At 40.4% G+C, this 13122-nt stretch overlaps 1 protein-coding gene across 1 annotated transcript in view; it reads left to right on the top strand.

Annotated features, from left to right (window-relative positions):
- Nucleotides 1-13122, top strand: part of MRPL13 (mitochondrial ribosomal protein L13) — a 59614-nt gene that overhangs the window by 8367 nt on the left and 38125 nt on the right. Inside the window, exons 3-4 of the mRNA XM_075214015.1 lie at nucleotides 8424-8517; nucleotides 11218-11278. Coding sequence (XP_075070116.1) covers nucleotides 8424-8517; nucleotides 11218-11278 — 155 coding nt within the window. The remainder of the gene's footprint in view (nucleotides 1-8423; nucleotides 8518-11217; nucleotides 11279-13122) is intronic.

The raw sequence follows: 13122 nt of genomic DNA, 5'->3' as shown, positions 1-13122 counted from the left end.
ACTCTCCCTGAGCACCCACTGGGTGGTCTGGAAACTGTGACAGTTATTTGCAGCTCTGCTGGGTGATCTGGAACATGTCACCTGCTGGGTGGTCTGGAAACTATGACAGTTATTTACAAAAGTGGAAGCTGCTCAAATCAATTTATAGGCCATAACAGGTGCTTGAAAGGGTGGGGTTATCCTGCAAGGAAACTACACACAACATTTTTTTCCCCAGCACACTGCTATAGCCAGCAACAGATCTGCTATTTCTACTGTAGATAAAAATGCAAAAGTCTTTGTTGCACACATTTGCAAATGTATGTTTAAGCCATCCGCCACGCCAAGGCGCTTTTGCTAATAGGATGGTCCTACTCTAAACAATGAGTCCCATATATTTGGGCCATACATATGTGTTTTTAAATTGAGAGCCAACTTACCAAAGAGGTACCCCAGAAGCCTCCAAACAGCAATTCAGTGCCAGTACCCCCTCTCAGCTACTGACACCAACATGCCTCTCAGACAAATACAAAAGTGGAAGCTGCTCAAATCAATTTATAGGCTAGTTATTTGCAGCTCTGGTGGGAGATCTGGAACATGTGACCTGCTGGGTGGTCTAGAAACTGTGAGCGTTATTTGCAGCCACATCTCTCAGTGCGTCTTGCGGGGACCATGCCCCACAATGTAACTTCGATGGAAGAACTTATACATATATTGTAGAGTATAAAGAAATTATTTAGTTCCTTTAATACAGGGATTGATAATATAGCTATTTATTCATTATAGTCCGTTATTAAAATTTCTACATATAATGTATAAAAAAGTAATTGAATTCTGTTAATAAAGTAATTTAGTCATTACATTTCAGTTTAATTAAAGGCGGTTACAGCCAGATTTCTCTCGTTGAGATTAATTTAAGTTTTCAATTGCCCGTCAGTCTTGCTGAAACGGAAGAAGATAATGCACAGCAACACATGTAAAAATGGCAAATATGTACGATTGTGTTTGGCACAATGATTTTTATTTTTGCATCCGCTTTGCTGCAATAACTTGCAGTAAAAGCGCATGTCAAACATCATTTTAACGCTTATGGGTACGTAAAATTATCATTGCTGCTCGGCTGAATAGATTTGCTTGACCAAAGGATTCCATCAGTGTCATGCAAGGTGAGTGGTTGATGACCAAACACAAATGCCAATGACTTCATATGATCAGAAATCCTGAAAGAATGGCCAGTCACATTCAGATTTTGATTAGAATTACAGCTTCAGGTTCCATACGACCACAGATTAGACCATTAACGGGGATTAGACAGTAGAGATGTTTGAATTATTCAGACTGGTTCAATATTCAATCAGATTAGGCCCTTCAAAGGCCTCAACCTTATTTACGGTGCAATCAGTTTTTGGGCCAGTTCAGAATCTGCCGTTCAAGATTGTTGAATGGCTTCATACATTTAGTATTTTTAACTCTAGCACGATGTTGCCGTCTATTGCTGCCAAACAAGTTTTTATTTTTTTCCTAAAAGCGATGACGGTCCACAATTGCAATTGGGGATTTATTTATTTTTTTTATTTCATTTTTCAAGCAGTTGTTCCTTTTAAGGAAATTTCCCTTTATTAGTTGGTTCCCGGCCGTAGAAGTAATTACGGGAGTAACTGTTACCTTGCAATCAGTGATAATAAACACTGCTTGTAAATGGAGTAAATTACGTTTAAAGTTTATTTGTAATGCACTTCAATATTCCGCAGCTTCGGACAGTAGGGAAATCAAAGTGTAAATGTAACATGACACAAGGACATACAACTGGTTGTCTATAAGTAAGACACTGAGATTTCTGAGACGTTCAGTAAAATCATTGTAAATCATCAATGCTAACCTTCAAGTGGAGAGTTGTAAGCTGATAAGTTGGTGATGACTGCACAGGATAAAGTACAGTTTATTTTGTTTTACATTCTCTTCCTCAAGTGTTAGTAGACCTCAATTTGTGGTCATGTATACAGTGTGGTGACTAACCGCAAGATTGGGCGGTGGAGCACTCTTTACGGCGTCTATAAACAGCTGCCATGTTTGGTGCTGATGGATTGTGGAGATGAATCATGCTGTGTTGTATAGTACCGCTGTGATTGATGTCTGCGGAGGCTCCCACGATCTGTGCGTGTCTTACGCTCTGGTTAGGGATCCATAGAAAGAGTTTGGACTTGTCGACGGAGCGCTCAGTTGACCTCTGCAGTGCAGCCTTCATTCCGAATACTTGAGTGACAGCTGTTGAAAGTGATGAACCATATTTGCAGACGTAGTGTATATATGTTTATAGGTTCAGTGATCTTTCTGCAGCGCTGTCTCTGTCCTGCATTTCTACATGTTCCTCATCGTCAGCACATATCCCGTCATCCAGAATTGGAGAGATTTATTCCAGCTGAATGATTCTTCATACACCTAAGCATCACTTCTTATAGTTTTTAATTAGTCATCTCCACAGTTAAAATTGATTTGATAGAACCATCAAAATTAAGTCAATTTTACATTAATAATACTAAAGAGAATTGAGACGGTTCCACAAATTTTTGCGTCTCTACGGGGGGGTATTCAATTGACCGCAAGTTTTTTTTTCAACACCGCGTTAATTCATTTTAACGCTGTTTTTTAACCATTTTCGAGCGGGTTAACTTTACCCGTAATTCAATTCCATTTTTAACGCTCTGTTTTGTTTCATGGACAGGCAGGTGTTCATTTAGTAGGGAAGGTAGATTGTAAGCTGTAGGGGCAGGGACTTGTGTGAATGATAAGAGCACTGTGTACTATGTAGCCAGTAGATAATTAACTGTAAATAAATAAATATTGCTAAACTCTAAATAGTGCTTTAGATCTGTGATACTTATTTTAGCTAGGACCTATACTGATGGCGAGTCCACCTTAGAATTAGTGATGAATATGTGACCTGGAAGAAGATTGAGGAATAAGGCCGTTCTGTTCTTAAGACGGCGGCATATTATTGGTTGTGAGGCGGAGAGGACAATAAGTGTTTGGTGGTCTCCTTTCCTTACCCATTTCAGTCTTTTACTGTGCCAATCCCTGCCAAGAGCAGCGATCTGCTGGTAACACAAGGTGATCAGACACCACCATTAATAATGTATAGGTAAATGCTACAGTGAGGATGACATTGGTAATACACCATAAACATATACCTTCAGGTTTTATCGAGTTACGGCCGCAGGTTCTGGTCTTTTAGGGGTGAAGTCGTATGTTTTAAGTTTGCCGTGAATATGGGAAATTGCTGATGTGTTTCGTCATTGGCTGCTGCTTTCAGATCTGATCATACATTGACGTACGGTAGTTGTTATTCTGAGTAAGATAAGGATATTAGGAGTCCCCTCAGTGGTAGGTGACCCATATATGGTACAAAATACATTATTCATATGTGATATCATGTGACGCATTAGCTATAAATAATGTCTGTGTAAACACACAGTTATTCATTAGGAAGACTTGTATATTATTGGGAGTAGTCACCTAATGTAGGGTTTGTTGGAGGGGATTCTATTCTGGTTGACACTTTCCTCCTTCTGTGCAATACAAAGAAGCTCTAGAACTTGTCCATATGTGGTCATATAAGTCCTCAGTGACTTCTAATACCTGGGTTAATGTACCCACTTATTATAAGAGTATAACAAGTCTCCAAAGAGTTTGTGATTATATAATGTTTTTATTCAGGTCACAGTCCTGAGATGACTAATAATATCTAATAGTAGTGGCTATATTAATCTTTATATTGCACGTATCTACCTAATGAACAGTAAATTAATGACATCAGGACTTAGTGTTTATACATTATATTATTCACGGAAGGTTATACATAGGTTGACAAGAGATGCTGGCTTCTGATTGGCCCTTATGCTCCTTCAAAGTGCACGCACCATTTATAAAGTGGAGAGTGTAATAACGGAATTAATTTGTCTGTTCTGAATAGTGATGGCTCAGTGCAGCCCTTTACCTGGAGCTAAGTCGTTACGTAACACAAAGCCAGCAAATGAATTTTGTAACCCAACATTAAATAGCCGCAGAGCGGGTGGACCAATTCATGCTTTTCATCCAGAGCTGTGAGAGATACAGAGAGAAGCCTTGTATGTGCAATGTTCTATAGTTGTCAGAGACTCTGCAAGGTTGTCAGGCGCCACTCCCTTTTGAATCTGTAAGAGTTTGTCAGATACATGATTGATATCCACCCACCAATCTGTCCCAGCCACAGTGAGCAACTGTTTCTCATCATTAGAATGTAGAAATAAAATCACACCTATTATATATTTGTTGTCTGTTCATACCATTTAGTTCTGTTAGTTTCTTCCTAAAATCATGGATTCTTTTAGTCCCCGCACCCTAATGGTGTCCTTTTGAATTGCTGACCTGTCATTGTAATGTGGACATGGTAAAGAGGTCAGCGTATGGCTAACAACTAAACAATAAGCTGTAGTGATGGAAGATTATAGGGTCAGACAATACCTCTATTAAACAAAATTCATACGTTACAACGTATGGTGGGTTCTCAGATAACATCTCTCTGCAAATTGCACTTTGGAGAGATTTATATAGGAGGAAATGTTGGCTTTTTAATAGGAAACGAGGAAAGAGCTACACCCTCAAATCGCCAGGCTTTCCCTAATTAATGCAAAGTACAGAAGGAGTCTTGTTGACGCGACCTGAGTGCACTCCTTGAATTATTTTGTTGAAATTGACCTAGGAGGAGATTCTGTCTTGTACCAGTTATAATGTGGTGTCTCGTACTGCAGTTAGCTGGTTTGATTTTTGTTTTTCCATTGGTCGGCATGCTCAGGTTATACCAGAGGCTGAACCATTCTTGGTCTTTCACACCGATCTATATTACTTTAGCACAAGGATGAATCTCCTCCCCGTTTATCCACCCAGACACCAGCAGCTGTCCATAACGGTAAAGCTGGGTACACACTACAGAAAACTGCTGCAGATGCGATTTCTGTAACGATTTTACCAACGACCAAAAGTCCCAGTGATCACGCCGATTCATGTGTACACGATTATGAGAGATGAAGATCTGTGATATTCATCTCTTATAACCCTCTGCTGAAAAGATCATGAATGCACACTCTACAGATATCTGCCTACACCGCTGGTAGTGAGTGCGTACACACTGCCACATATCCCAGACATGATATTTAGTCTTTGCAAAATCAAATGAAACGATACAATGTGCTTTGGAACGATAAACATGATCCTGGAAGCGTACACACTAATGTGATATCGGACCTAACAGGCGTTTATCGAGTGATCGGAAAGATAATTGGTTCACAAACCTGATATGAAGGGATGCTACTAACAGGTTTAAAGATCCTTCTTTTACTGTAGTGTGTTCCCAGCTTAACTTTCTGTCTGCAAATTGACCCTAGTCTGTGTGTGTGTCTGTGTCTGTGTGTGTGTGTGTGTGTGTGTGTGTGAGGGAATTCAGACTGTAAGCCCCAATGGGGCAGGGACTGATGTGAGTGAGTTCTCTGTACAGCGCTGTGGAATTAGTTGCGCTATATAAATAAATGGTAATAATAATAATAAAGTAACCACTGCCTGCCTGTGACACATTCACAGATAGATACTGACGTAACGCATACACGCACTAAATAATAATCAATAAATATTACACACACGTGACAGTTATTTACCTGTGTGCGCCTCCTCATCTGCGTCCTCATTTCCTCAAACCATTAACCGTACCACTTAGTACCACCCCTCACATGTGCCGTGCTAGACACCATCCCCCTATAACGACGCCGTCGTTGGTTTCCGTACAAGGGTGAGGCTTACATTATGCAGCCTCAGGTCAGTGTTGCCCATGATGCCTGGTCATTAAAAGGTGTATTATTGGGCATGTTGGAAGATGCTGAGGGAGCTGACCGCTATCAGCCTGTGTGGAAGGTCATCTGTCGGCTGCATTGACCATCCCCAGTGTTGCCAGAAGTGATCTGTCCAAGTGGTTGGATCTCGTGCAGTTTGGTCGCCCACATGTGTTGTCAGATTAGACCGTGATGCTTGCGACATGCTTGCAACAAGTGTGAGTGGCTTTACTGACACCACTAAATGCTACACTACATCCTCCTGCTGTATACAAAATATTCTACTAAACCACATACAACAGTCTAACATTCCCTAAACTACATCTACTCCTATTTATTGCACCCCAAACACTCCCTTTTCATCCTCAAACCTACGTGTCATCCATATCTGTACTGTAGCAACCATTCTATACTCAGGAGTTATCACATTCCATGTTCTAAGCCCCCTACTCCCCAGTTGCCAAACCGTAAGTGCTAGTGGACATGTATACAGAAGGCCTCCTCTTACATACTGGAAATACACATTATTGAACTTGGAAAATATTTTATAAGGGGTGACCACTGTTTTGACAAATCCCCCCCCCCCCCCAACATTTCTGTTGGAGATGTATGAAAGCGTTCGGTCTTCCAGTACTGTACTAGCATAGAGATCCTGTGTCCCTGCTATGTGCTACACGGAGGGGTTAAATTAAGGCGGAGGAACCCTTTAACTGTGTCAGTATCGGAGGAATTAGCAATATATCACAGACTGCACATGGGGTTAAATTCTCGATTTTCTTTCCGGATAGACAGGTATGTTAAGACTGGAGATTGTTATCGGATTTAATGCATAACACTTCATAATGTTTTATGTTTTCTAGTTACCATCCAGCTTTCCCTTGTAAAGTGCTTTAAAACCCATAAATATCGGTGCAGAAATACTCACGTCTGAGGAGCACTGTAAGATTACTCCCCGAGCGCTGTGAACATTCCATCAAGTGCATTTCATGGTGCTGAGATGGAATCTAACAAGTTGCTTGTACATTAGTAATTGTAGCCTCTTTAATCCACAGGTAATTCATGTTATAGTTTTGATATAGTGAATGGATGCTACTAACAGGTTTAAAGATCCTTCTTTTACTGTTGGCTTTCAAGGCTTCTTCTGAGAAGCAAAAACGAATGACATTTTGTTAGTGGAAATGAATTATCTGTTCATACCAATGATTCACTCCAAGATTTAATAGTTGTACCTTGTTATCATCTCTTCACATTTACAAAGGACATTTCAGTAAATTCAGCTTTTCTCGGGTGTATAAGGGTATGTTCTGTCCACCCGGCTGGTGGACGCATCTTAGCTGGCTCTTTAAATAGACTTTATAAAAGTATTTAATTAATGTCACCTGATTAATAATATAGTCATTAATGACAAGATATTAAAGTATAAAAAAAAAAAGTTTGTTTTCTTTCTCTTTTTCCCTATAAAATACATTTATTAGGATTTTATTAATGTTTTTATTAGAATGTTATTAATGTCTACTGTGCATAAATTGCATTTTTACAGTTGCTCCTGACTGCAATCACATGTCCTAGCTGCATACAGAGCCGTCATCACTAGTAATCGGCACTTACACCAGTCCTGTAGCTGGAGCAAGTGATACCACTGAAAATGACGTACCTTAGAGATGCCCGGAGCGTGAATCGAACGCTGCTGCGTGCGCTAGAGCTCGGTGCGCCCTTACTGTACATTGAATTTGTGCATACACCCAGTTCCTTCCCCGTTACGCCCCTGAAATAGTAGGTTGCCGTTAGGGTCCTTTGCACTAAAAGGTGACTTTGCCGTTGCTGCGTTCTATGGCGCATGGTTTGTTTCTGGGCTTACGCAGAGCGACGTTACACTGAATACGGCAACATATCGGCATTAGCGCACCTTAATGAATCGGGCCCCGCGTGTCTGGGCCCTTTTATACCAGTAAAAGCACCAAAGGAAGCCCGTCCTCCATTATTGCTTTCAGCGCCAACCTGAGAATAAGCCCGGGGGGCAATTACATTTCTTCTTCAGTTCATACGCCCTCTTATGCTGACTGCAGGGTCAAACACAGCTCGAATGATGTACAGTCATATAAAAATACACAGATAAACACATTTTTCTATATCTTTATTTTGTATTATCTTCTATTGTTACATTGTAACAGCTGTATGCTTCAAGCATTGTGACATTGCAATCGGTATATCAGGGCTTCCAATGAGGCAGAAAATGTTTTGCCCACTGGGTTGCTCTTAGTTTTACACATGAACACAGGATAGTATTTGTGGTGTGCGGACCTGTTACCTACATACATTGAAGGCAGATGTTTTTGTTTATTCATAAGAATTCAGCCTATCCGATCACTACGTACTAGCGATATATCAGAGGTGTGAGGTACATGGTGCCTCATACCTCAGTGGTGTTGCTAGTTCCTAAGGACCTTGTATGCTGAATATTGGCCAAGACATGTCTGCTTCTGACTCCTGTCTTCACCATTCTCCTATCTGCATGTATTAGTCATCTAACATTCAGCGTCCACGTGTCTTCCTCCTGTAACGGTTCTCGTGGCCTGTATTGTGCAGGTGACTGCGGAGACCACGTGGTGGTGAGGAACACCAGACATATCGCTTACTCTGGGAACAAATGGGAACAGAAGGTGTATTCATCACACACTGGGTAAGTTATTTTAATTATTACAGACTTTGGAGGGTTAATGACAATTACCCGTTGCAGTGTCAATACTGCAGTATTCCTAGTTGGGCTAAATCAGTTTTGGATTGTGGAGGTTGAGGTTAATATTTCAGCTATTTAATAGGAATAAATCAAAAGTGTATAATCAGGAAATGATCATGACCTGCTGGAATGTCAGAGCTGAGGATGTAGACAGATCCGATGTGAGTCTTCTGACCTCCAAATACTCTGAGCTCTGTGTACTACATAGATGTAATGTGTACATAGTACTAATGTACATAGATGTAATATACATAGTTCTTATGTACGTAGATGTAATGTACATAGATGTAATGTACATAGTACTAATGTACGTAGATGTAATGTACATAGTTCTTATGTACATAGATGTAATGTACATAATACTTATGTACATAGATGTAATGTGTACATAGTACTAATGTACATAGATGTAATATACATAGTACTTATGTGCGTAGATATAATGTGCGTAGATGTAATGTACATAGATGTAATATACATAGTACTTATGTACGTAGATGTAATGTACCTAGATGTAATGTGTACATAGTACTAATGTACATAGATGTAATGTACCTAGATGTAATGTGTACATAGTACTAATGTACATAGATGTAATATACATAGTACTTATGTGCGTAGATGTAATGTACGTAGATGTAATGTACATAGTACTAATGTACATAGATGTAATATACATAGTACTTATGTACGTAGATGTAATGTACCTAGATGTAATGTGTACATAGTACTTATGTACGTAGATGTAATGTACCTAGATGTAATGTGTACATAGTACAAATGTACATAGATGTAATATACATAGTACTTATGTGCGTAGATGTAATGTACCTAGATGTAATGTACATAGTACTAATGTACGTAGATGTAATGTACATAGTACTAATGTACATAGATGTAATACACATAGTACTTATGTACATAGATGTAATATACATAGTACTTATGTGCGTAGATGTAATGTACCTAGATATAATGTACATAGTACTTATGTACATAGATGTAATGTACCTAGATGTAATGTACCTAGATATAATGTACATAGTACTTATGTACATAGATGTAATGTACATAGATCCGCAGTGATCTTTTTTTGGAGGCTGAGTGGCGCTATGCGTAATATTTAGATATTATATACAGTTTAGCTCTACTGAAAATCAGAGTTTGGCGCATGATGTTGCGGAGAGCACAGCATGGTAATGATTAATCTCATTGGCTATGCCCTGATGACTCCTCCCACTGGAGGGCGGCCACACAAAGCGACCAAGAGGAGGCTGATATGGGGACAGTGTGGAAACCTGCAGATTTTTCCTCTATATTTGCATTATGACTTGGACCCTTCAGTATTTATATTCCTGTATTACTATTTGTACATTACAGCTGTTTGATGAATACCATTACAAAGTGTTTCACCCTCAGTGTGATTTTTAGTGAACCGATTCTGCGTTCTGAAATATGTTGGTTTCAACCATAAAACCTCCGTCTCTGTTTGGGTGGATCTCTTACTGTATCATTACCGCTATCTCTTCATTTGTCTGTTTGCTGTATCATCTTCTATTATTGTTATTATTATATCATACATATCCCATATCTTTTGATGTTTTTATTGTAAACCATTCTAACATAATATTGCATAGTCATTAAGTTGTATGTATGAAATGTGTTTCATATAGAGAGTAATTCTCTCAACAGTGTGTGCTCCTTCCACTATATAACTCTCAGTCTGTGGCTTCCTGCTGCCTCCATCCCCCTCCTCACATCATGTCACTGCCCCTGTCACATGCAGCCCTGTCCTCACTAACACATCACTCATCTCCTGATATACTCTGTGCTGCTGTGGACCCTGCTCCTTCCACTATATAACTCTCAGTCTGTGGCTTCCTGCTGCCTCCATCCCCCTCCTCACATCATGTCACTGCCCCTGTCACATGCAGCCCTGTCCTCACTAACACATCACTCATCTCCTGATATACTCTGTGCTGCTGGGGGACCCTGCTCCTTCCACTATATAACTCTCAGTCTGTGGCTTCCTGCTGCCTCCATTCCCCTCCTCACATCATGTCACTGCCCCGTCACATGCAGCCCTGTCCTCACTAACATCACTCATCTCCTGATATACTCTGTGCTGCTGGGGACCCTGCTCCTTCCACTATATAACTCTCAGTCTGTGGCTTCCTGCTGCCTCCACCCCCCTCCTCACATCATGTCACTGCCCCGTCACATACAGCCTGTCCTCACTAACACATCGCTCATCTCCTGATATACTCTGTGCTGCTGGAAGACCCTGCTCCTTCCACTATATAACTCTCAGTCCGTGGCTTCCTCCATTCACCTACTCACATCATGTCACTGCCTCTGTCACATGCAAAATTGAACTTAATTCCACCATTGACTTCAGAGTGGTATTTTGATTGAAAAGGTAAAAGTTTCCTGCTCAAGCAACAATAAGTGTGTTCTTGTGTTTTATCTGTCAGTACGGGTGATAATTACTACTGTGCTCTGACAGTTGTGTAGTTACTGATTCTGTAAATACCGGGAACAAATACAAAGAACCATTTGAAAGCTCACTAAATAGACTTGTTTAGAATAGGAAAGCTTCCAGGAGATTAATACACTTCATTTATGCACATTTTCTTTTCCCAGTTATCCCGGAGGCTTTACACAAGTCACGGCAGCCACACTCCACAAGAAGGACCCTACAGCAGTGAGTATTAAATACTCTGCTCCTTTATAATGGGACAATTACCGGTAATGAGGACCACACATGTTATAAGCCAATGGGATCTGTCAGCGATCTGGTCACGCCTAATGATGAATTCAGCCTTAAATGGTTCTTTTAGTCTTTTGTTATGAGCTTATGATCCTTGTGATAGATTTTTTTATTCCTACCATGTAATAATTATGTTGAAAATGTAATGACGTACTATTTAAATCAGTTTGGTTTAAGTCCACTAGTATATCTTTATGCTGTCCATTTGTTATATCGTTTTTGTAGAATTAAACATGCACTAATGTGTTTAATGTCATAGTGGATATTTGTAGAGTTCATTGCTTAGTATTATTGTTTATATGGTATAATGTTTGGTAGTTTCCGAGTGCATTTTGGTTATACTGAAGTGGGATGGTTTATGTTTACATTGATTTACCCAACATAGGGTAAAGGAAACACTGAAACGTAATTATGTACCATGAATTCTGCGCAGCAGAGTTATTATTATCCTCCCTCACTTCTTTCCTCCTCACTTGTCTCACTCGCACCTCACTCACTGCAAAACACTACCCCACACCCAAAAATCATCTCCCCAGGTCCTCTGTATCACCCGGCTCCCTCTGGTGGCTGCACCAAAGCCCTGCAGCCTTCTTCTACAGGCAGCTTTCCCAGATCTGGAGACAGAAGAGGTGGTGGAGTAGGCATCCTACCTTCTCCACGCTGCACTTTACTAGTCATATACTAGTCACTGTTCCTGTCTTCTCTACGCTTCTGACATCACCCTCCTCTCCCCCTAACTTTCCTGCCTGGCTCACACATTTCTTACACTATTGTCACGATCTGCCTGCAGTATACTGCTTTGCCTGGCAGCTCCTGCCTTCTGGACTATTAGACTTTATCATTTGTATTCATTTTATGTGTTAGCAGCAGTACCTCTGATCACCAGAGGTGCTGCTGTTGTGCTCCTAGTTCCTTAGGAGTTAACACTGCTTCACTCATTATCTCATGCACCTGGGTGTGTTCCATTTATACCTGTCTCTCCCAGAATTCAGGGCTGGTTATTGTTGTCCCATCCTGTTGTTCCTTTCCTTTGCTGTGCTTTTGGTTTTATGCTGCCTGGATCTCTCCATATTACCACTTACCTTCATCAGCCATCTACCCGGTATTTATTCCTGCATATTCCTGTATATTCAGTATTCAGCAATAATCTTTGTGTGTTTCCACCTCATTCCTGGCTCCTGAGCTGCACTTGTATTTGAACCGTGACAACTATCTTTGACCTACTTACTCTGTAGTAGGCGATTTCAACATCCCAATTGACAACACCACCGACTCTTCCTCCACTAAACCTCTTTTATTTATTTTCTCATTTAGTCTCCTGCAGCGGAGACCATTTCGCTCATTCGGCCTCCACTATCTTTGCAGATGGCACCTAAATCTACCTCTCTACTCCTGACTTTTCTTCTATTTTGTGTGGCCAACTCTATACCCTCTGACCAACTCTATACCCTCTGACCAACTCTATACCCTCTGACCAACATTGCTGTGTGACTGATCACACAGCCCACTCAATACTTTTTACTTTTGCATTCTAGCTGGTCCAATGTGCAATATGATGTAGCACGTGCCCTTGTGTTTCAAACTCCCATTGTCCCATAGATTGTAAGCTTGCGAGCAGGGTTCTCTTACCTCTCTGTCTGTATGTATCACCCAGTATTGTCTTATTAATGTTTGTTCCCAATAGAAAAGTGCTAGGAATTTGCTGGCGCTATATAAATAAATTTTGATGATGATGATATATCCACATTGATGTTCCATCACTACCTAAAGCTTAATAT

This window comes from Mixophyes fleayi, chromosome 5 (assembly GCF_038048845.1).
Source record: "Mixophyes fleayi isolate aMixFle1 chromosome 5, aMixFle1.hap1, whole genome shotgun sequence".
In the NCBI taxonomy this organism is placed as follows: Eukaryota; Metazoa; Chordata; class Amphibia; order Anura; family Limnodynastidae; genus Mixophyes; species Mixophyes fleayi.
Note: the sequence above shows the minus strand (reverse complement) of the source record. Positions and strands in the feature narration are given on the sequence as shown.